This window comes from Tursiops truncatus, chromosome 18, assembly GCF_011762595.2.
Source record: "Tursiops truncatus isolate mTurTru1 chromosome 18, mTurTru1.mat.Y, whole genome shotgun sequence".
Taxonomy (NCBI): Eukaryota; Metazoa; Chordata; class Mammalia; order Artiodactyla; family Delphinidae; genus Tursiops; species Tursiops truncatus.
In genome coordinates this window covers 1,055,942-1,080,653 of record NC_047051.1, presented here as the reverse complement: position 1 = coordinate 1,080,653, position 24,712 = coordinate 1,055,942, and the positions used below count along the sequence as shown (strand labels likewise).

Sequence of the window (24,712 nt, the reverse complement as noted above, 5' to 3'; positions counted from 1 at the left end):
CTGTAGTATTTCCTTAATATCTTTCTGATGTCTGCAGGGTCTGTAGTGATAGCTACTATTTTGTTCCTAATACTAGTATTTTGGGTCTTCTCTCTTTTACCTTCATCAGTCTTGTTAGAAGTTTGTTAACTTTACTGATCTATTCAAAGAATCAGCTGTTTCACTGATGTTCTGTATTGTTTCTCTCTTCAGTGCCAATGATTTCTGTTCTTTTATTATTTCTTTCCTTCTGCTTCTTTTGGGTTGACTTTGCTCTTCTTTTTCTAGGTTCTTTATTTTTTAATTGAGGTATAGTTGATGTACATTATATATATATAAAATATATAATACTTGAAAAATATTTATATATATAAAATCCCTGAAACTTATAAGTTTCAGGTGTACAACATAGTGATTCACAATTTTTAAAGGTTATATTCCATTTATAGTTACAAAATATTGGCTATATTCCCTGTGCTGTACAATACATCCTTAGAGCTTAATTATTTTATACTTTTTCTAGGTTCTTAAGCTGGGAGCTTAGGTTATTGATTTAAGACTTTCCCATTGTCATTCTAATTGCTTTTCCCGTATGGGTTGTTTTCTCTACCTCCCTACAAGACTTTGTGATTTTAGGGACTTCCCTTTTGGCCCAGAGTTTGAGACTCCACACTCCCAAGGCAGGGGGCCTGGGTTCAATCCCTGGTCAGGGAACTAGATCCCACATGCCGCAACTGAGAGTTCGCATGCCACAACTAAGGAGCTGGCGAGCCTCAAAGAAGATAGAAGATTCTGCATGCCACAACTAAGTCCTGGCACAGCCAAATAAATAAAATAAATATTTTAAGAAAAAAAGACTTCGTGTTTTTAATTTTCAGAAGTTTAATCATGATATATCATGACATGGATTTTCTTGGGTTTATCCTCCTTGGGATTTCTTCAGCTCCTTGTACTGTAAGTTTATTTTCCTTGCCAAATTTAGGAAGTTATCAGCTATTATTTCTTTAGCCTAATCCCCTTCATCTCTCCTTCCCAGATTTGATGACACAAATGTTGGTTCTTCTGTAATAGTCCCAGAGATCCCTGAGGCTCTGGTTGTTTTGGTTTTTGGTCTATTTTCTCTATTTGTTCAGATTGGATAATTTCCATTTTCTCTTCCAGTCACCAAATCTCTCCTGGCTCCCCTTCATTCTCCTGTTGAGTCCCTCCACTGAGCTTTCCATTTCAGCTGTTATATTCTTCGGTTCTAAAATTTCCATTTGGTTTTTCTTTATATCGTTTCTTTGCTGAGACTCTATTTCTTTTCTGAGGCTATTCTGTCATTTGTTTTAAGTGTGTTCATAATTGCTTGTTGAAGCATTTTTATCATGATTGCTTTAAAATTTGTCAGATAATTCTAACATCTCTGTCATCTCAGTGTTGGCATCTATGGACTATCTTTTTTCACTGTTTGAGATATTCCTGGTTCTTGGTATGACGAGTGATTTTTGATCAAAACTTGGACATTCCCTGGTGGTCCAGTGGTTAGGATTCCAGGCTTTCACTGCCGTGGCCCAGGTTCAATCCCTGGTCAGGGAATTGAGACCCCCTGCAAGCCACGGCACAGCCAAAAAGAAGCTTGGACATTTTTACATTATGAGACTGAATTTTAGAAGATGTGGTATATATACACAATGGAATATTACTCAGCCATAAAAAAAGAATGAAATAATGCCATTTGCAGCAACGTGGGTGGACCTAGAGATGATCATACTAAGTGAAGTAAGTCAGACAAAGACAAATATCATACAATATTACTTCTACATGGAATCTAAAAAAATGATACAAATGAACTTACTTACAAAACAGAAACAGACTCACAGGCATAGAAAATAAACTTATGGTTACCAAAGGGGAAGGGGGGGTGATAAACTAGGAGTTTGGGATTAAAATATACACAATACTATATATAAAATAGATAACCGGGACTTCCCTGGTGGTGCAGCAGTTAAGAATCCACCTGCCAATGCAGGGGACACCGGTTCAATCCCCGGTCCGGGAAGATCCCACATGCCGTGGATCAACTAAGTCCGTGCGCCACAACTACTGAGCCTGGGCTCTAGAGCCCGCGAGCCACAACTACTGAGCCTGCATGCCACAACTACTGAAGCCCACGTGCCTAGAGCCCGTGCTCCGCAACAAGAGAAGCAATCACCAATGAGAAGCCCGCGCACCAACAAGAACCTACTGCATAGCACAGAGAACTATACTCAGTATCTTGTAATAACCTATGGAAAAGAATCTAAAATAAATATATATATAGTAAATCAACTACATTTCAATAAAAAAGTAAAAATAAAATAATGTTCATTCAGGCTTTTCAATACTACTTTCACCCTGATTCTGAAGATTTGGGCAAGTGATGTATTTTTATTTTGTTATTTATTTTTAAAAATTATTTATTTTATTTTTGGCTGCATTGGGTCTTCGTTGCTGCGCGTGCATGTGGGCTTTCTCTAGTTGTGGCGAGCGGGGGCTACTCTTAGTTGTGGTGTGCAGGCTTCTCACTGCGGTGGCTTCTCTTGTGGCAGAGCACAGGCTCCAGGTGCACGAGCTTCAGTAGCTGTGGCACACGTGGGCTCAGTAATTGTGGCTCGCGTGCTCTAGAGTGCAGGCTCAGTAGTTGTGGTGCACGGGCTTAGTTGCTCCGCGGCATGTGGGATCTTCCCGGACCAGAGCTCGAACCCGTGTCCCCTGCATTGGCAGGTGGATTCTTAACCGTTGCGCCACCAGGGAAGCCCCAAGTGATGTACTTTAAAGAGCTGAATGCTTTTGTATTTTATTGTGAAAAAAAGAAAAGTGACGTAGAAAAAAAAAGACTGAATTTTATTTAAATCTTCTGTTTTAGCTGTCTTTCCTGACACCACTGCAGCAGGGAAAGAAGAGACACCACCGCATCACAAGCCAGATAAGGGGAGAAGCCCATATTCCCCGCACAGCCTGCTTTGACACCTACGTGGGAAGAGGTCCTTGCTTCTCCTGGGTGGGATGGGAGTCCCTGCATCCCCCGGTCCCTACTGACACCATGGTGGGGTGGTCTTGTTATGGCTGAGTGATGACTGAGGCCCTGATTCCCCACTGCCCCTCTGACACCAGGCAGGAGGGAGGGTCAAGAGCGCCCTGTTACTGCTGGGTAGGGTGGAGTTCCAGGCTCCCCACATGCTGTCCACTACACCACAGAGTCAGAGTGGCAGGGCTCCATGAGGGCCTTGGGGGTTAAAGTCCTGCTCCCTACTTGGTCTGCTGGGGTACTGAGTGTCTCCTTACAGCCCTGGGAGTTGGCTGTTGCTGGCATGTGTGGGGATGGGACCACAGCTCTTTTCTGTGCATCTGTCTGAAAGTTTTCTGTCTTGCTAGCCTACCCCTTACCTTGTCCTCTGGCTTTTCTTAGAGCCTTTTTTAAAAATGCAGCCCCTGGCTCTCTGACTGCCAGCTTCTTCAGCTCCAAGTCTGAGCAATGTGAGGGGAATCACTGCCATGCTGTTCCTCAAGCCCCCGGGTCCCTTGATGATTTGCCCTCTTGTCTCTACCTTTCTTCTCATTTTCTTGTACATACAATTTCTGGGGTTTTAATTTGTACTCAGAAGTGTAAGTTTAATTTTTACCGTTAAACTAAAGATTAAGGGCCCTCCATCCACACAATGGAATATTATTCAGCCTTAAAAAGGAAGGAAATCCTGTCACCGGCTACACCGTGGATGAAAAGTGAGTCACAGACAGACAGTACCGTGATTCCACTTCCATGAGGTCCCTAGAGCAGGTCACATTCATAGACAGAAAGCAGAGTGGTGGCTGCCAGGGGCTGGGGGAGGGGGATGGGAGTTGTTTAGTGGGTACAGAGCTGCAGTTTGGAAGATAAAAAGAGTTCTGGAGACTGGCTACAAATCAATGTGAATGCACCTACCACTACCTTTGAAATGAAGAATTACATATCTTGGTTAAGATAAATTTTATGTTATGTGTATTTTATCACAATTAAAAAAAAACCAACTAAGAGCCCTCTGTGATGTGATATAACTTCTAAGATACCTGTTGCATATTCAATAAATATTAGAAGGTACAAGCCGTACTTGACAGAGACTAGGTACCATATCAGAGAAAGGAAAAAATGAAATAAATAATTTTGTCTTTGGGAGTTGAAATTTATTTGGGGGGCATGATAAAAATACAGAGAGATATAAATTTTTGAACAAAGGTAATATGAACAAAGTTCTAATATTGCACCAGAGGCAGAGGGAAAGCAAATTACAGAGAAATAGTAAGAGTAACTGAGTAATAATAATTGGGATTAGCATGAGGACTGAGATTATATTGAAGGAGAAAAAAGAATCTGGTGGAGTATAGAAATGGTGAAACGACAGCACTATTCAAGAAATATACTGAATACAACAAGTTTTGAAAGAAATCATCAGAATGCACATTCAACTCTTACAGAAGTTAAGACTACATTATTAAGTTTTAATCATGAAGTGCCCAAAATATTACCTTTCACGTTCCATTTGCCTTAGATGATCATTTTTTATAGCTTCAATCACTAAATTAGTATGTGGGTCATCCTGGGGGAAAAAAATGAGTGATTCAGAAGAATCAAGAACTAGATTTCTAATCAACCTCACCCCTAGGCTAGCTGTATAAAATGGAGAATATATTAATCTTTCTAAACTATTTTCCCTTATGTAAACATTTTCTTCTTACTTCTGATTACCTATCACATTCTCCACCGAACTAACATAGATTCTAGCAGCTGATACAAGGTCAGGCTGGAAAGAATAGGGCCAAGTACACAGAAGCTGTGGTTGTTAGTACAAATGTGTGATATTATAAATTCTTAACTCAAATATAAATGCTTTAATGATCATCAATTACTTAGTATGATCCATATTGCTACTTCCTATTGAAAACATAGATGATTTCTTTCACAACATATATGACTTTTTCTCAATATGGAAGTTATATATAATAGTTAACATCTACCCAGCACTTCCTATGTTCCAGGTACTATTTTAAGCATTTCACATGCATTACCTCATTTAATCCTTACAACCCTACATGGTAGGTTGTTATAATTAGTGCTATTTTAAATATAGAGGAACAAGGAGAGTTAAGTACTGAGTAGTGGGGCCAGCCACTATGCTGCGACACCCTTACACCCTATCAGGAAGACCTATTAGGTTCAATTTATGAAACTGACATTACTATACATTGTGATGTATCAACACAGGCAAGTGCACAGGGTACGACTCCATATAAAATAACATTAAAGAATGACAATTTTTCCTAAGATTCTCCTTTTTGTTTTTTTGACTAAAATTGTGCAGTCTGTTTTAACCACAATCTCTAGCCCTATTTCAATAGCCCTGGTGTCGACCTAATTTAAATAACAAATGAAAATGATAAAACACATTAATACAGGGCTGGGAGAAACCTGAAATGTCATCCACTCCAACTTTCTCATTTCTGGAGACAGAAAAGCACAGGTAATTAGGAGCTGGCTATGTAACAGTTTTCCTCATACTCACATTTGGTGAAATGTATTTACCATCTTCATCAGTTTCTAATGGAACAGCAATGAGCTTTTGGAATGCCTTCTTCATTTTTTCTCGATCTCCAACAGCAAAGTAACTAAGAATTAGGTTGAAGCCTGCCTTCAGGTTTGGTGCCACACTCATTATGTGCTCAAATGAATTAATGGCATCTGAATACTGCCCAGTTTTAATAAATGTAACTCCAATGTTCTGCATAATTTTAATCCTAGAGAAAAATAAACATGGATTCGCTTTAAAGGTCTGAACTCCCTAGTATGGCAATCAAGACATTCCACAAATAATTTCCTTCTTTTCTTTCCCACTTTACTTTTTTGTTTTGTTTTGTTAAAGCTATATTGATGTTTACTTTACACATCATAAAATTCACTTATTTTAAGTGTATGATTCAATAATTATTGCTATATTAACACAGTTGTGGAACCAAAACCACATTCCTACTTTGTCATTTCCATCACCCCAAAAAGAACCTGTGCCCACCTGCAGTCATTCCTCGATCCCACCTCTAGCCCCAGGCAAACACTAATTCACATTCTGGCTCTCTGGATTTGCCTTTCTAGACATTGTACATAAATGGAGTTACAATATGTGATATTTTGTGTCTGGCTTCATTCAATTAGCATAACCTTTCTGAGGTTCCTCCATATTACAGCATATAAGAGTACTTCATTCCTTTTTTATTGCTGAATAGTATTCTATTGTATGGCTATACCACATTTTATTTATCCATTGACTACTTGATGGACATTTGGATGGCTTCTACTTTTTGGCTATTATGAATAATGCTGCTATAAACATTCATGTACAATACTTTGTGATAACACATGTTTTCATTTCTCTTGGGTATATACCTAGGAATGGAATTGGTCATATAGTAAATTTGTGTTTAACTTTTAAAAAAAGCAACCTAATTATTTTCCAAAGTGTCTGGGCCATTTTATATCCCTAACGTATGAGGATTCCAATTTCTCTACATCTTCCTCAACACTAATTATTGTCCATATTTGATTATAGCCATTCTAATGAATGTGATCCCACCTTATTTCTAACCACTCCTCAATATAACCCCATTTGAACTAAATCCTTTTACTCCTAGTTCTCTGATCAGATCACAGTATTTCCCGGACTTTTCTCACAGTGCTCCCTTTGTCGGGAATGTTACCCCTTCGCTTGTCTTCACTTTAGTAAGCAATCCAAGTATACCTCCTTTCGTTAAGCCTTTCTTGACCTTTCTTGTTCTCAATAATTATTCCTTCAACTTAATTACTATACTATCTCTTGATTATGGACTGTTAAGCCCTTAACATATACTATATAATATTATTATCTTTTTCTAAAATGCTCAAATTCTTGGCCTCACCTGGGTTAAAAGTACCTCAAGGGCATTGTGTTCTGTAAGTTAGATATTTGCTGATGATAATGAGATATCATGCATAATTCGAAAACAAATTATTGTGAAAAGTGGTATTTACAAAGAAATTAACTTTCACAGAGGCTTTGTACTGTGCCTAGGAGAAATTATGACCAGTGAGTATCCTGGTACCTTCCTATGTTCCCATAGTTATAACCAGACCATAAGGTAGTCTACTGTTTCTGCTCCTGAAATACTGTAAGGACAGGAAACATCCCAGCATCCCCCTCTTCCCCCCTCTTCTAAGATTCAACAGTAACCCTTCCTCTCACGCTTCCCTTCTCAAGTTGTAGTAAGAATGTAAGGAGGTCTTGATTTCCAGTCTTGCATTCTGGAGTCTGGTATGTTCTAAAGAACCGCTGTTTGATTTGGTGTTGGCAGTAAGCTGTATTCTGGCGCTAATTGCCCGCAGCGTTATTCCCTATATAGGCCCATTAGCTTAGTTTTACTCCAACTGATCACATATTATGCCTTCAACCTTTAACTTCCATCACACAAACGCATGCAAGTAGTCACAAGGGGACAGACCAAAGTACTACAGCTACAACAAGAATCTAACACCTCTCATGTACAGATACCATAAAGCACTCAAGCCACTGGCAACGCGTCAAGAGTGACCTTGTTTCTGAAGAACGACACTTAAATTCTACACACTTACCTCATTTCTTTATGGACACTTGGAATTTGATCTAAGGCCATTCGGTAGAATTTAATGGCTTTGGAATAATTTCTTTGCTTTAAATAAATATTTCCCATATTCACTTTCAACCGTCCTAATTGAAAAAAATTTAATGAATATATAATATCCTACTTTGTTCACTTTTTCTATGATATTTTAGATGACCTTAATTTATATTTTTTGAAGGTCTTCTCAACTTATGAAGCTTCAGACATTAAATTTCTCACTTTAAAACAGTTATACTATTTTCATGTATGTGCACACTAAACTTCTGCAAGGAATTGGAACTTAAGACAGATGGATTCCTGGAAACATGGCTAGAAAACAAGAGTGACATTATAAAACTGGAGTTCTGTTCTTCTAAGAAAACATGGGACTTAAAAAGTATTAGATAATTCAAAATTAGACCTTCTTTTGGGCGTTATTCCAGCATCTCCCAGAGCTGCAAGATGTACAGTTTATCCTTTTTTCCCCACATTTTCTACGGTAAGCATTTATGAATTGGTGAGAAAAAGTGTTTCTACAAAACTTGAGACTCAGCTCAAATGCAACATCCACTCAGAAAGCTTGTCTAGACTTTCCAACTCGTACTCAAGTGACCCCACACCTCTTTTCACCAGGACCTGGGGGTCTGAGGTAACGGTCAGCTCTCCATAGTCCTGACCCTTCTCCACTCTGCAGGGCCCACCCCACGGCGCAGGATGAAGAAGCCTGGAGCTCAGGAACAAAAAGAGTACACTTACCCGGTTTAAACTATATGATGTAATAGTTTAATAAAATATTAAAGAAAATGATATTCTGATACACTTTAATACTGAGACCAAAAAATTACACAATATAAATGCTAAATATAAACAAAGGTCTCTTGTGGATAATTATACAAGGGAAAGCATGTTCTGTAGGTTGCCCTGGCTCATTCTACCTGTGATACAGAATACTGTTTTCATTTACTGTTAGGCAATGTATCTTATACCAGCTGTATTTCTTCATTTGTATTTGTGTGAATTTTCATATCTTTAAGCAGGGCACCTCTATCATAAATATGAATTTGCTCAGAGTACAGATCATTTCATTATAAGAAAGCATAAAATGAGGAAATGGTAAATTAACGGTACAAAAGAACTATACTTATTGGAAAAACTGACTATACACACTTACCTGCATTGCTAAACATCTTATTTTTCACTATAACTTGATAGGTGTTTAGTGCTTCAGGATACATTTCATTAGCTGAATACTGACTGGCCAAGTTGAAAAGAACCTAAGGAAAAAATATTGCAAAGAGACACATAATGATCATTTTAGGTCCCTTTTGCCTATAATCTTTCTAGAGATTAAAACACTATAACAAAGTTAGATGCTTCTATCAAGATTCCCAACCCATTAAGCAATGAAGTACACAGAGAACACCTTGCATTCCAATATGAACCAGAACATTAAGACAGGTGGGAGCTTCCCTGGTGGCACAGTGGTTAAGAATCCTCCTGCCAATGCAGGGGACACAGGTTCGAGCCCTGGTCTGGGAAGATCCCACATGCCACGAAGCAACTAAGCCCGTGCGCCACAACTACTGAGCCTGCGCTCTAGAGCCCACGAGCCACAACTACTGAGCTCGTGTGCCGCAACTACTGAAGCCCGCGCACCTAGAGCCCGTGCTCCGCAACAAGAGAAGCCACCACAATGAGAAGCCTGCGCACTGCAACAAAGAGTAGCCCCTGCTCACCGAAACTAGAGAAAGCCCACGTGCAGCAACAAAGACCCAATGCAGCCAAAAATAAAAAATTAAATAAATTTATAAAAAAAAGACAGGTGGAGCTTTCCTCTAAATTTCACCTAATTTTCCATGTATTCTTTCTAATTAATGGATTTGCTATCTTTTAATCTCAGGAAGACCCACAAAGAATAAATGTGTATTATTACTATAGCTGGTAATAAAAGGAGTAAGGAAGAGAGTGGACCAAACTCTCTTTGTAAATATAAATTAAACATCATGTGGAATACCTTAAACCTTAATTTGTACAGTATTGCTGCTCTACGTGCAAATTTATAATTTAAATCATTAAGTTACAGTAAATTATGTTCCTAAAGGAAAAAAAATAATCATCACAAATTATTCCCAAATCTAAAGACTCCATGGAATTTAAAAATATTAGCTATAAAAAAAAATTAGCTATAAATAGTAAACATATAAAAATTCTTCTTGGGCTTCCCTAGTGGCGCAGTGGTTGAGAGTCCGCCTGCCAATGCAGGGGACACGGGTTCGTGCCCTGGTTCGGGAAGATCCCACATGCCGCGGAGCGGCCGGGCCCGTGAGCCATGGCCGCTGAGCCTGCGCATCTGGAGCCTTGCTCCGCAATGGGAGAGGCCACAACAGTGAGAGGCCCGCGTACCGCAAAAAAAAAAAAATTCTTCTAAGTTCTAACGTCCTTTTTTCCACTTGTTTAGCATATGAAGACTTTTCCTACTGAAAACATACCCTTTTAAACAGCAGTATAAATATCAAAGAAGTGTCTTTTCAGAATTGAATAAATTTTGCTAGAAATTAGCTGGTTTTTTCCCCCTACTCTCCTCACAGAACATTATCTTATTCACCTAGTTTGAAGTTCTCTAAAATCACAGACCAAAAAGTCCACATTAGAATCTCGTTATCGGAACCTCCCTGGTGGCGCAATGGTTAAGAATCTGCCTGACAGTGCGTGGGTTCGAGCTCTGGTCCGGGAGGATCCCACATGCCACAGAGCAACTAAGCCCGTGAGCCACAACTACTGAGCTTGAGCTCTAGAGCCCGCGAGCCACAACTACTGAAGCCTACACGCCACAACTACTGAAGCCCGTGTGCCTAGAGCCCGTGCTCCGCAACCAAGAGTAGCCCCCATTCGCGGCAACTAGAGAAAGCCCACGCGCAGCAACAAAGACCCAACGCAGCCAAAAATAAATAAATAAATAAATAAATTAGAACCCCATTATCTCTCTATGTTTGGTGACGGATGTTAACTGGACTTATTGTGGTGGTCATTTCATAATATATACAAATATCAAGTCATCGTGTTGTATACCTGAAACTAACAGAACACTGTATCCCAATTATACCTCAAAACAAAACAAAATGAATCTCGTTAAAGTATCCACACTGAATAGAACCCAAATATTAGCAATCTTCACGAGTCCTTGGCTGGTAGGTTTACAAGTATTTACTACATTATTAAAAATGACTAATTAACTAACTAAAGAAGATCACTGTACATACCAAAGATAAGAGTGGTCCCATGAACTAAAGAGTATTATTAATCTAATTCTGGGCACCTTAAGTCCAATAAGGCTTAAAGAACAAGAGAAAACAAAAAAGAAAAAGAAGTTCTGGAATCTATAAATTCTCGCCAAGGTAACTGTACTCAACAGGTACTTCATACTTACTGAGTAAGTTAAATCCAAATTGATGTTTTCTGGACTTGTAACTTGTTCTCGTTGCCTCACCAGGACTCTCTCTTTTCTTCCTGCATCTTTTGCCTTTTCTAAGGCCTGAAATCAAATGTATACTGTGTAAACTCCTCTGAGCACTCACACGGAATTTGGTGCATTCGGGAAGTGTCTGCGGGAAGCAGGGGTGGCTGCCATTACCCCTGGCTTCCCTGATGCCCCGTGTGCTCCTACCATAAACTCCCTTTCTATTGTTTAAACGGGAGCTCTTCCTCCCGCATGGAAAGGCCGAGTGTCTTCTCTGGGAAAAAAGAGGAAGCGTGGGGGTTAAGACCTGGAGCACACCTGCTCCACGTCGAGGTTCTCCATCACCTCACCTCCCACCCCCTTTCGGTCTGACCATGTCTATCTACTTCCTTTTTCCTCCCAACTCCTGAATCTTTGGTGTTTTAATTCAATCTCATGAGGTAGGAATTTAGGTGGATTTGTTTGGTTTCTCGGATGCTCAAAATACAGACAAGTATTGGATCATGGATCATGGATAACTGCTACTCAATACGACAACAGATCCTTAGTTTCGCTCAGATCTTACTCAGGATGCCAAGAACCTTTTATCAATTTCCACTGAGAGACTGACCACAGTCACATTAATTAAACATGGAATTTTTTTTTTAGAACTAGATAAAAAAGCACAGGTTCTGTGAGCAATAAAAGTAGCTTATACTGGGGCTTCCCTGGTGGCGCAGTGGTTGAGAGTCCGCCTGCCGATGCAGGGGACGCGGGTTCGTGCCCCGGTCCGGGAGGATCCCATGTGCCGCGGAGCGGCTGGGCCCGTGAGCCATGGCTGCTGGGCCTGCGCGTCTGAGGCCTGTCCTCCGCAGTGGGAGGGGCCACGACAGTGAGAGGCCCATGTACCGCAAAAAAAAAAAAAAAAAAAAAAGTAGCTTATACTGAACCTTTCTAATGGTATTCATTGATCTGATAACTAAGTCACAGAAATTATATTTATGTGGTATGATGACCAAAGTAATGTGAACAAAGCAAACTAAGAGAAAAGATTCAATTTAAAAAAAAGCAGCAGAGTTGGATTGCCAAGAAGCAAACCACGATTTTGCAGTTTACTTAGGACAAAATACTTTAGAGCAGTCAGCCTTGAAGGAGAAAACAGCCCTTAGTGCTGTGTGTGGGCCATGGGCTCCACCTGCAGCAGGCTGTGCGTCCCATTCAGCAGTCCACCAGGCTGCAAAATTTAGCCAACCGATGCAATGGAATTTTTTCCCCTCCTTAAATGACCAATGTGAAAAATTACAAAATCAGCCAATTGTTTTGACTTCAGAGTTTATGAAGCAGAGTTTCAACTGCAGGTTCTCAAAATAATTATTTCAGTGAAAACTCTAAGGCCAGTCCACAACAAAATGGAAGTATTTATCTATACATGTGCTTACATAGGTACACACATAAAGATACATATGCACACACTTCACAATCTTGAATCTTATAGGTTATGAACTCACCAATTTTAAGTCTCCACAACTGTTAGCAATACAGCTTTCTTCTACCAACTCATTTACTTTCTTCTCTAATTGTCTTATCTTTTCTTCTGGACTGTTAAAGAAAAAAGTAAGTATATTTGAATCATTCAACCACTAACAATACACACAAAATTTAACCTACTTTTAACATTGTTCATCATGTGCTTATAAACTTTAAGAGTAAGTCACAGATAAGACAAATATATAAGGGGCCTTAAAGAATAAATGTGCCACTGTTTTTAATAACTACATTATATAACTATTCATAATAGTAAAAATAACCAACATTTATTTAGCATAAGTGTAATTTAATTTTGAGCTAAATGCTTTACCCTAATTATGTCACTTAATCTTCACAAGAATATTTGATACAAGTACTATCATTATCTCATTTCACTGACAGGGAAACTGAAGTTTAGAAAGTTAAGTATTGGCGGTCCAGTGGTTAGGATTCTGTGCTTCCACTTCAAGGGGCACGGGTTCAATCCCTGGTCAGGGAACTGAGATCCCACAAGACACACAGGGCGGCCAAAAAAAAAAAAAAAAACGAAAGAAAGTTAAGTACTAAGCCTGAGATCATACAGCTAGTAAGTAACAGAGCCAGGATTTAAACACATGATAAGGTAACTCTAGGGCCATGCTATTGCATCATTACCATCCCCAAAGGAAAGCAGATTCTATGGCAAATGAAAACTTTATCTATGGTTAGAAAGACTGAAGACCCCATAAAAGAGAGAAAATTATTTACTACCAAATAGATACCACAGAGACTTTTTTTTTTTTTTGGCCGTGCTGTGTGGCTTGTGGCATCTCAGTTCCCCGTCCAGGGATCGAACCCGGGGCCATGGCAGTGAAAGCACCAAGTCCTAACCACTGGGCCGCTAGGGAAGCCCCACTCACCACAGAGACTTCTAACGAGGTGAGGAAGTTTAAAACCCTGACTTCATTAGTAGCAAACGAAGTGTCCCCAGATCAGCCATGTTTCCAACACAACACCAGTGTTGCTTTACTACCACTTTCTTTCAATAAAACACAACACTCTGAATGTACGTTACTGCCTAAATAAACTTTTACTACAAATATATCACAGTAAACATCAATTCTCTTCATTCTCTACAAATGGACTTTGAAAAAGAACACAGGAATAAATTTCACAGTATAGGTTTGTCTATAAAATCATATTCTTCAGTAAAACCTGGGATTAAGACAACATATTTTATTAGTTTATAGAGATTGCAAAATTCTAATAATAGATGGTGGCTTTCTAAAGGTTAAAAAGTTCAGAATTCAAAGTATGGAATTCTATTTTCAAGCTGTCTGAAACACTCTAATAAATGTCTTTAAATGTTGCTTACAGGTTGTTATAATTAAGCCTAAAATATCAATATAAAAATGTAACGCTAAAACTCTGTAAGAGAATTTTATGAAGACAGTGAAAGTCACTACCCCATCCCTATCAGCCGCCAGGAGAATGAACTCTGTGCAGACACTGCTGGGCACCTCCACAGGAGCCTGCCGCCGCCCTGCGTCCCTGAACGCGAAAGCTAGGCTACAGGAGAGTCTCACCCTCCTGCCGAATGTCTGGTTCCATCAGGCACGTGTGATGAATTTCTGGCCAATGAGAAATGAAGACGCGTCTGCCTGGGGCAGATGTTTCCCGGAAAGATCCCTGCTCTTCAAAGAGGACCTAAGACTGAGCACCTTCTGACTCTAGGTTTTATCAACTACAGGAAGGTTCTGAGCTCCCGTGGCCCTCCTGGAATCACGAGGATGGGCAGGCTCTTGAGAAGAGCCAAGAGAATCAGAAAGAAGCTGAAGCAGCGTGAGGTTATTGAGAAGTTAAATTAACCATCCTCCAGGCCTCCTGTTATGGGAGATAATAAAACATTCTTGTTGTGTGTGTTTTTTCTGACGTTTCCAGCTGTTAGCAGCTGACAGGATCCTAAATGACATATTTAAGTAAGATAACATGTATTTGTTAGCAAACTTGCTGTCATTAACTAGGATACAAAGTACACTGACTTTCTATATAAGTTCCTTATTAGTCAAAAAGAGAAATTATGTAATTTATACAATAGCCCAAATACCAGGTTTAAGAATTACAATTTAAAAACATGAGCCCTGGGGCTTCCTTGGTGGCGCAGTGGTTGAGAGTCCACCTGCCGATGCAGGGGACACGGGTTCGTGCCCCGGTCCGGGAAGATCCCACATCCCGCCGAGTGGCTGGGCCCATGAGCCATGGCCGCTGAGCCTGCGCGTCCGGAGCCTGTGCTCCGCAACCGGAGAGGCCACAACAGTGAGAGGCCCGGGGACCACAAAACAAACAAACAAACAAACAAACATGAGTCCTGGAAGTAGACCGCCTGGGTTCAAGTCTCAGTCCTGCCGTGTACTAGCCTGACCCAGCGAGCTCTCCGTGCTTCCCTCCCCCTGAACTGATGACACAAGAGCTCAGGGAAGCTCGTGCACAGCGCAGGGCACGCAGTGATCGCACAGAGAGCACTCGGTAAATGCTGGCTGCTATCACTATTTGTAAAATCTAATGGTGCTTAGATATCAGTAAATGTACACAGCTGAATTTACACCGTAGCTTTTTAGCTACTCTCTAGTCAATGGCACAAAACTAAGTTAATTCTATAAAAAATTATATTTCTCAATATCAATATGACAAACTAACTTATACATTTTCTTAATTTTTTTCTTTGAAATATTCTTTTAAAATAAGAATATCTTATTACATGTACAGCAACATTTGGCCTTCAAGAGAATCAATACTGGCACGTACAAAAATCAGATACATCTTCGAGTCAATAATATTACAGTAAAACTGCATGGAATACACAGGGCTGCTTTTCTGAGACTTGATTCTTTTGCTAGTTCCGAGAACCAGGGATGATGCTTTGGTTACTATTCTGCTGACATGAACTTTTCAAATACGTAAGGATTATGTACTTGAGAAGTAAAAGTTAAGAACATGCAACCAACCACAGCAGAGCAGCACAGGACTTGCATACCTGTCTTCGTTCCTGGCCTCCAGGGGCGGTGCAGGGCCCCGCGACTGACCGAGGGGGTCGAACGCAGAGCCTGAGACACAGTCAAGAGTTCACGTTTAGTGCTCAATCCAGCACAACTGAACGGATATGAAACCGCGCACATGCTATTTAATTTACCTATTTATTAAATGGAATGGACATTTTTATGCTTACATAAATATTTTGCATATGAAGAAACTGGTAAGATTTTTAACATACATAAAAACATGTAAATAAAACTGTGTGTTACCATGTAAAAACAAAAATAAATATCTCTCAGTATTTATTTCTCCCCCATAGTAATCTATCCCTATTATGAACTCTAAATGGCCAATCATGCGAGTAATAACCTGGTATTAGCCTTTTAATTTTCCATTACTGGTATAATAATCATTAATTTTTGTCGTAACAATTTTATTTAGAAATTATTATTTAACTTATCATATATTTAAATACTGTTTTCACCTTTAATTCTTTAGCTCTAACTCACATACAAATTTTAGATGTAGAGCTCGGCATGTTTTGGCAGATTACATGCCAGTGTAACTACCACCTCAACTGGGATGCAGAACATTTTCATCACCCCTTTCCTTTCTTAATGGTACCTAAAATAATCAATGGCATGTTAGATATGGTAATATATTTACACATACAAAAACATTTAAAAAATTTAAAGATCTGAAAAAAATTAATAGCTGAAATAGAACAAACCTCTCAAAGCTGCTTTGGTAAAACCAGCTGCTCTCACTGCTGTCATGGGTCTAGTAACTCCATCCTTAGGAGAACAAGCATCATTTAAAGAGCATTCTTAAATAAGACCTGCCTCTTACTTGCAGAGCTGCACGACACACGTTGTAAATACAGCCTAGCGTGTAACACTGGTTTCGTCCCCTGCCGGCTTGCTCCGTGCTCCCACCTCCTCATGTGCCGGCCTGTCTGCACTTCACCTTTCCTCTGTCAAATTCTGATTCCTTGTCTAACTGGACTTACTCCCAGTTTGAAAAGAAAAGCACTCTTAAGGATTTTTAGATAGTACCTTACGCAGCTTAGTAGCTGGCTACTCCCCTACTTTTGGTTGGTCTCCTATATGCCTAAGAGAGAAACCACAGAAACTGCTGTAAATGACAGCAAAGGAAGAGCGGGTCCCAGAGTACATCCTACAAGCAAACTATCAGGCCTATGTCCATTCCCAGTGGGATTTCATTTGAGACCTGAGTAAATAAATCCAAAGAGACTTTGCCACCAAAGATTTCAAAAGGTCCAAACTTCAGCCCACAGTTTAAAGAACCAGGGTCACTATATAAGTAACAACTTAAAAAAACTTTGGTAATAATATTCTAAGTCACAGGAAAGGCCCAAAATGAACACCCACACAATGGAGATACCTGAATAGCCCCTGTCATTGGTCTTCCCATTGACGATGCCAGGGATGTCTTGGACTAGTAAACAAAAAACTAAGTTAAAACGATTCCAAAAAATGCCTACATTTAATTTTATAAACCAAAGTATAAAAGTTTTCTTTATAACATTTTTTCCTTCATCCTATTGGCAAGTAAACCTAAACATAATTTTTTTCCATTTATCTCCCGAGGATATAGGATCAAACAATAAAACTCTAAAACAGGCATTGGCAAACTAGAACCCGCAGCCTTTGTACTGGGACACAGCCGCAGTCCATTTGCCTGTACATCGTCTGTGGCTGCCTCTCTGAAAATGCTGAGCTGGGTTCCGAAGAGCCTAAACCACAGGGCCCTTCACAGAAAAGCTTGCTGTCTCCTATTCAGAAACATCACCAAAAACCAAATTTATGAGTGATACCTGCTTTGGCTGATTAATAAACGTATGCATCACATGACACACTGTTATATAACGTATAAGGCCACTTTCTTCATTCACAGGAAGGGACACTTGGAAGGCAAGTGCCCGGGACCTCTAGGTTCTAAAACCATTTTTATGACCCCTAAGAAATATTATCATAAAGACTAGGAAACACTATTTCACCTCATTCCTCCATTTTTCTCCCATTCCTTTATTATTTCACATAAGCTAAAATATCCAAATTGTAGGTACTTTGGGCAAGATTTAGAAGATTTTATTTTATGGATTTTAATATAGCATCTTTCCTCCAACGATCTCAAATAAAAGCAAGACCCAATTATATGCCTCTGAAGTTTTTCTTAAATTTTATTTTTTCATGTATTAATTATTAAGTTTTTAAAAATTATAAACATTATGTTTAAATAACATCTAACCTCACATAAGATATATGAATGGAATACACATGACATTTGGTTATATTATATAGAAAATGAAAAGAAGTCAATCAACAAACACGAGGTTTACAGGTAGGAAAAGACAATAAAATATTTTCTGTTATATTTAAAACCAAAATGACTAGAATATTCAAAGCTATTAATCAACAATATATAATGTTCATCACTAACCAAAATGGAAAATATATCCAGGTCATGGGCTGAAAGGTAGCCAGACTTATTTAGAACTAACTGCCTAAACTGAACTTATGTATGAGAAAATGCATCTTCATATCTTCAGCTTAAGAAAACCTACCCCACATCCAGTAGCTACAGGTCTAGCAACTGCTGTGCTTGGTATTTTAGCAGTTATCTTGGGGAGGAAAAAAAACATAGTTAATAGAATTCAGATTAAGTTATATAATAGAAAACTGGAAAAGAAATAGAAAATATAGGCTCATCAATAGAGAAATATTTATATAATATTTAGAATAATTTCTTTTAAATTATTCTAAATATTAACGAGCTCAAGTATTTTAAGTATCAGGAAGGAGACCTATTCTGGAACTCATTTTAAAGGAGAAAAGGGACTTTAGAATGACTTGAGGGGCCAATAAGACAGATGAGTCTTCACGGTCACGCCTACCATTCATTTTGCGTGATTATCACTGCCAGACCGCTGGGTCTAACAACAGACAGAGGATCTCAGGGAATCTGGGGTTGAATCTCAGCTCTCCCTCCACTTGCTTGTTTATTTTATCTCTTTGAACCTAAATGTTCTCATCTCTGAAATAAAGATACAAAGTATGTTGATCACAAAGTTGTAACTGGAATCAAACAGGACCACAGAGGTGAAAAAGTGCGCTAAACAGGTTAGCTGTTGGGCATCTTTGTTTAAGTATTTGATTAAAACATCATTTTTAGAGGAGTTCTACTTCTGGCTTGACGGACCACTGTTTTAAACATCTCTCCCTCTAAGAACTACTAAGGCGGCTGGGGACAAAAATATTTTTGCTAAAAATCAGTTTGTATACATTAGAGAACCATCAAGGCCATGAGGAATTACAAGGCCTCAAGCTGAGGAACAGAAGGGAAGACTGAGGGCTGAGCTGCGTCTGGGCTGCTCTTCTCCCAGGGGTGTCTGTTAATGCGGAAGGCCAGGCCGCAAGGGTGAACAGAGCTTTTCACAGAAGACAGGACTGAAGACATAAACCCTGGAGCTGGGCCTGCTGAGGTGGCAGCCCTGGGAATCCTCCAGTATTCAGACTTGACTAACCTCCAAAGGCTACACTCAGACTGGAAGGGAAATCAGAAGGACACCAGCCCTTGTAAGACCTGAGCCCAATTCAGAATCATCTCAAACTCAACTGGCTTGAGGTGATTCAGGGTTCCTTGCATCTCTGAGGCCATAAGCAAAAGTAAATTCTCTCCAGTAAAAGGTATCTGTCCTGATAAGGCAGCCACTACCCACATGTGGCTGTTGAGCATTTGAAGTGTGGCTCAGGCAATAGGACCTGGATTTTAAAACGTTACTTACTTTTAAATGATTTAAATAGTCACATGTGCCTAGTGGTTATCACACTAGACAGCAGAGACATACAGCCGTAAATTATCTCTAAAAATTTTCATTTACAATGCCTGGCATTCAGTCTAAAACAACCAGACACATAGGAACAAGACTACCTAACCAAAACCAAGAGAAATAAATGGAAAGACAGGCAGAAGGGGAAACATGCGATGGAAACATCAGACACAGGCTTTAACACAACGATGGTCGATACGTTCAGCGAATTAAAAGACAAGATGACAATTTCAGTAGACAACTAAAAACTATAAAAAATGGATGAATGGAAATTCTAGAACCGAAAACTGAAAATAACGTAAAATTCTGGCATTGTCCAGAAAGTTGTAAAATACTAAATTATACTAGACTTTGATAAGTTAAAGATGAGTATTGTAATCTTTACAAAAACACTAAAAAATGGCTAAAGAATGTAAGCTCCCAAGATAACAGAAGGAGAAATGGAATAATAAAAAATAAACAAAAGAAGATAAGAGGGCTTCCCTGGTGGTGCAGTGGTTGCGAGTCTGCCTGCCGATGCAGGGAACGCGGGTTCGTGCCCCAGTCCGGGAAGATCCCACATGCCGCAGAGCGGCTGGGCCCGTGAGCCATGGCTGCTGAGCCTGCGAGTCCGGAGCCTGTGCTCCGCAACGGGAGAGGCCACGGCGGTGAGAGGCCCGCGTACCGTACCGCCAAAAAAAAAAAAAAAAAGGAGATAAGAAAGGAGAGAAAATGAAACATAAAAAAGGCAGGAAAAAACAAACAGCAAATACTAAGGCAACAAATTTAAACCAAATCCGTAATTTCATTAAATGTAAATAGACTAAAAGAAGAAGATTATCTGACAATATTAAAACAAATACAAAAAACCCAGAGCTCTATTCATGCTGCTAATAAATACATCTTAAATATACAGATATGAGAATGCTGGAAGTAAAAAGATGGGAAAGACATACAATGTAAACACTAGACAAAGAGAGCCTGAGTAGCTCTAGCAATATACTAATATTTGACAAGACAGACAAACAGCATTACTAGAGATAGGATATTTTATAACAATAAAAGGGTCAATTTAACACAAAAATATAACAATTCTAAATGTCTTTACTCCAAATATATAAATCAAAAACCTAAAAAAAGGAAGAAAACCACAATCACAGTGTAAGATTTGACCGTTTTTCTCACTAATAGAACTGTAGTTCCTCTCCACAAAAAAAAATCAGTAAAAATACAGAAAATTTGAACAAAACCATTAACAAACTTGACTTAATTGACAGATAACAGGTCTTGGAAAAACATGAAAAGGAAGGATGTGGGTCTCAGCAACATTTTTCTGTGAGAACAAATTGAAGGAAAGAGACCGTTTTTCTTTCTAACTACTCACTGATGACTAGATCTGTTCTTCTGGGTTTTATGTTTGGCACTGGACTGATCTCTTAAGTGGACTGGATCCTACGTTACCTCTTTCTTTCTTCACCTTGCACCCTCACCCACACTGCCTTTCCTCACAGATCTCAAGGGCAATCTGAACTGTGCACATCCTTAAATATTCATCTGTAAATCTATCTTCTAAGCAGCCTCTTCTGATTGTCCCAACTAGTGATAAAGAACTTATCTTTGTGGTCCCATAGCAATTTATACTCTTTTTACAACACATAATATATTATGCCTTGTAATTTCTATTTCTGTCCATTTTATTCTCCTCCTTAAGTTCCTCTGGAGCTAGCTGGAATTTTATCCCTCTTAAGTGAGCCCAGTCCCTTTCATATAACAGTTGCACAAATTTTTCCCATTTAATACAGTATGTAAGGTGTGATGAAAATATCATTCAAGGCAGCTGGAGACCTGAGCTCTGTCCTGGTTACAGGTAAGTGTGAGACCTCGCCTCCCCAGGCTTGTTTTCCTCATCATAACGTGAGGATCTCTGAAGTCATTTCTAAATATGATGAAGGACCAGCCTGGAGACATTACCACCTGTCTGATACCCAGAATCACTAAACTGAAGACAATGTTTGCTTATTTACTAAGTCATGTGATAAAGATCTGTGGAGGACCCACAGCAGGCAAAGAGAGAACAATATGATGGTCTGCCTCCTCAGAAAGCTTATGGCCTTGTCATTAGCCAAGTGTAAGAACTTAGCCTACAATTTTCTTTCCATAATGAAGGTAAACTTAAAATTAAAATATAGCTTGTGGAATGTGTAGTCAAGAATTGACTTCACCCAAAGAGAGGTCTGGCTTTGCCCTTTGCTACTGGGAGGAGATCTGCAGGCCCCTGGAATGTCCTGTATGACACACCCCTGTTTGCCTGGGGGCTTTGGCCACCAGACAGTCTAAACTTCAGACTTATGAGCCTGAACCTCCAGGAGGGGCTGGAGACTAACGGGCAGCCATGAGGACAGTATGTGATGGAGCTCCATGAAAACTCTGGACACCACAGTGGTGGGAGCGCTTCCTTGCTGGCAATCCTCCCAAGTACCGTCACCACTCAGAGTGGCTGGGAGGTTAATGCTAGCCAGGGCTCCACAGGGGAAGGATGACCAGAAGCCCCACGTTTGGACCCTCCCAGACTGTGCCCTGTGTCTCTCTTCTCTGGGCAGATTTAACCTGTATCCTTCCCCTGTAATAAACCGTAAGCATACCAGCTTTCAGCAAGTTCTGCGAGTCCTTTCAGAAAAGGACCAACGCTGAAGGTGGTTTTGCAACTGGTGTCAGAAGTGAGGACAGGGGCTTCCCCGGTGGCACAGTGGTTAAGAATCTGTCTGCCAACGCAGGGGACACGGGTTTGAGCCCTGGTCCAGGAAGGTCCCACAACCGCGGAGCAACTGAGCCCACGAGTCACAACTACTGAGCCTGCGCTCTAGAGCCCGCGAGCCACAACTACTGAGCCCACATGCCACAACTACTGAAGCCCGCGCGCCTAGAGCCCGTGCTCCGCAACAAGAGAAGCCACCGCAATGAGAAGCCCGCACACTGCAACAAAGAGTAGCTCCCGCTCGCCGCAACTAGAGAAAGCCCGTGTGCAGCAACAAAGACCCAACACAGCCAAATAAATAAATAAATAAAAATAAAATAAAATAATTTTTTAAATAAATTAATTAATTTAAAAAAAATTGGTCAAATGATCTTAAACAAGGGTGCCAAGACCATACAATGTGGAAAGGTCAGTCTCTCCCAAATGGTGCTGGGAAAACTGGATATCCACACAAAAGAATGAAATCAGACCCTTAATCTTGTATCACATACAAAAATGAACTCAAAATGGATTAAAGGCCCAAACGTAAAAAGACCTAAAACTATAAAACTCCTAGAAAAAAAACATAGGGGAACATTTCATGGCATTGGACTTAATAATGATTTCTCAGCTATGACACCAAAAAGCACAGGCAACAAAAGCAAAAACAGACCAATGGGACTACATCAAATATAAAAACTTTTGTGCATCAAAGAACCCAATCAACAGAATTTTAAAAAAGCAACCTACAGAACGGGAGAAAATATCTGCAAAGCATATACCCAATAAAGAATTCCTACAACTCAACAACAAAAAAATCAAATAACCCAGTTAAAAAATGGGCAAAATACTTGAACAGACATTTCTTCAAAGATGATCTACAAATGGCCAAAGAGCATAAGAAAAGACAGTCAACATCACTAATTATCAGAGAAATGCAAATCAAAACCACAATGAGAATCACCTCATACCCATTAAAATTGCTACTATCAAAAGAATAGAAAATAACAAGTGTTAGTGAAGCTGTAGAGAAACTGGAACCCTTGTGCACTGTTGGTGGGATTGTAAAATGGCGTAACCACTATGGAAAACAGTATGGAGGTTCCCCCAACAATTAAACATAGAACTACCATATGATCCAGCAATCCCACTTTTGGGTATATATCCAAAGAATTGAAAACAGGGTCTCAAGATATTTGCACACTCATGTTCGTAGCAGCACTATTCACAACAGCCAAGAGGTGGAAGCAACCCAAGTGTCCATGGAACAAAATGTGGTCCATCCATACAATGGAATGTTATTCAGCCTTAAAAAGGGAGGAGATCCCGACACAGGCTATACCGTGGATGAACCTTGAGGACATTATGCTACATGAAATAAGCCAGTCACAAAAGGACAAAAACCGTCTGATTCCACTTATATGTAGTACCCAGAATAGTCAAATTCATAAAGACAGTAGAAGGGTGGGGGCCAGGGGCTGGCGGAGGGAGATGGGGGTTGTTGTTTAATGGGGACAGAGTTTCAGTTTGGGAGGACAGAAAGTTCCAGGGATCTGTTTCACAACAATGGGAATTAATTTAACACTACCAATGTGTACATTTAAGAACAGTTAAGATGGCATAGGATGTGTTTTTTACCACAATAAAAAAAATTCACTTACTGGAGGTCTTCTGCCGTGACTAGTTTTCACAGCTTGCTGAAAAGCTGTGTCATTCTCCAATTCCTAAAACGAAAAGGCAAATTTCACATCCAACATGAAGTGACAATTTTTTAAATGTTTAACCTCGACTGCTTGGTGTTCATGATCCTCTATAATCCACCGTCCTCCATCTGCTGACATCCAGGTAGGGCTCAAGGACTCCCGTCCTCAAATCCCCCTCACACTGTACAAAATGCCAAAGTCCCTTCCCCCCTCGGGGAGAGGAGTAATGACAATGTCAGTCAAGTTTAAGGCCATTTCACTGGCTACTGTTCAAATGGGTGCTATCAACACACGTGGTTAAAAGATCAAGTCTGCAAGGATATGGCCTTTCTACTGTTTCTCTTTTCCAAGCAGCTGGAGCAGTAGGAACAGAGAATCACCCCCATCCTTTTTCCCTCTCTCCCTCCCCTCTCTTCTTCCATATTCTGGACCATGGCTAGGAGCCTTCCCTGAGAAAACCTTAGGACAGAAAAGGCTGTATTCTCTCCCAGAAATGGGGCAAACACTTGCTCTGGTTTCATCTCTGCTTGCCCAAGTGAAAATGGCTTTTCATCTCACGGGAGAGGTAAAGTCTGAGATTCAGACTAGAGCCAGCCTAGGCTCCAGCGGGTCCAACCTGTGATGCCACTTGGAACCAAAGCCTCCGTTGAAATAAAACGTTACTATGCTTTGCTGATTCCTGACCTATGCTTACATTCTCCCTGAGGAATCTGAGGAAAGTAACATTAGTCAAGTGCAAGATACCAGTGTTTCCGAGTTTCCTGGACAAAATGCCATTGTAGCCTCTCTCAAAAGCACCAAGCCTCGCCAGCTGCCAGTCTAAGCAGCCT

The 24,712-nt window shown here is 39.9% G+C and overlaps 1 protein-coding gene across 15 annotated transcripts in view; it reads right to left on the bottom strand.

Annotated features, from left to right (window-relative positions):
- The window catches only part of IFT88 (intraflagellar transport 88), a 75,944-nt gene that overhangs the window by 42,390 nt on the left and 8,842 nt on the right, over positions 1-24,712 (bottom strand). For 13 of the 15 annotated variants that reach the window (XR_012327497.1, XR_012327496.1, XM_073794933.1 and 10 more), the window contains 11 exons: positions 23,841-23,903; positions 18,201-18,257; positions 17,018-17,071; positions 16,344-16,407; positions 15,615-15,684; positions 12,583-12,673; positions 11,066-11,170; positions 8,810-8,912; positions 7,631-7,745; positions 5,538-5,769; positions 4,504-4,574 (listed from right to left, as the gene is read on the bottom strand). Coding sequence is in view for 13 of the 15 variants with exons in the window: in XM_073794933.1 (XP_073651034.1) it covers positions 4,504-4,574; positions 5,538-5,769; positions 7,631-7,745; positions 8,810-8,912; positions 11,066-11,170; positions 12,583-12,673; positions 15,615-15,684; positions 16,344-16,407; positions 17,018-17,071; positions 18,201-18,257; positions 23,841-23,903 (1,025 nt within the window). In the remaining 2 variants the exon portion in view is untranslated. Of the gene's footprint in view, positions 1-4,503; positions 4,575-5,537; positions 5,770-7,630; positions 7,746-8,809; positions 8,913-11,065; positions 11,171-12,582; positions 12,674-15,614; positions 15,685-16,343; positions 16,408-17,017; positions 17,072-18,200; positions 18,258-18,530; positions 20,134-23,840; positions 23,904-24,712 lie in introns of those variants that run through there. The other 2 variants (XM_073794938.1, XM_073794934.1) reach the window with 2 other exon arrangements.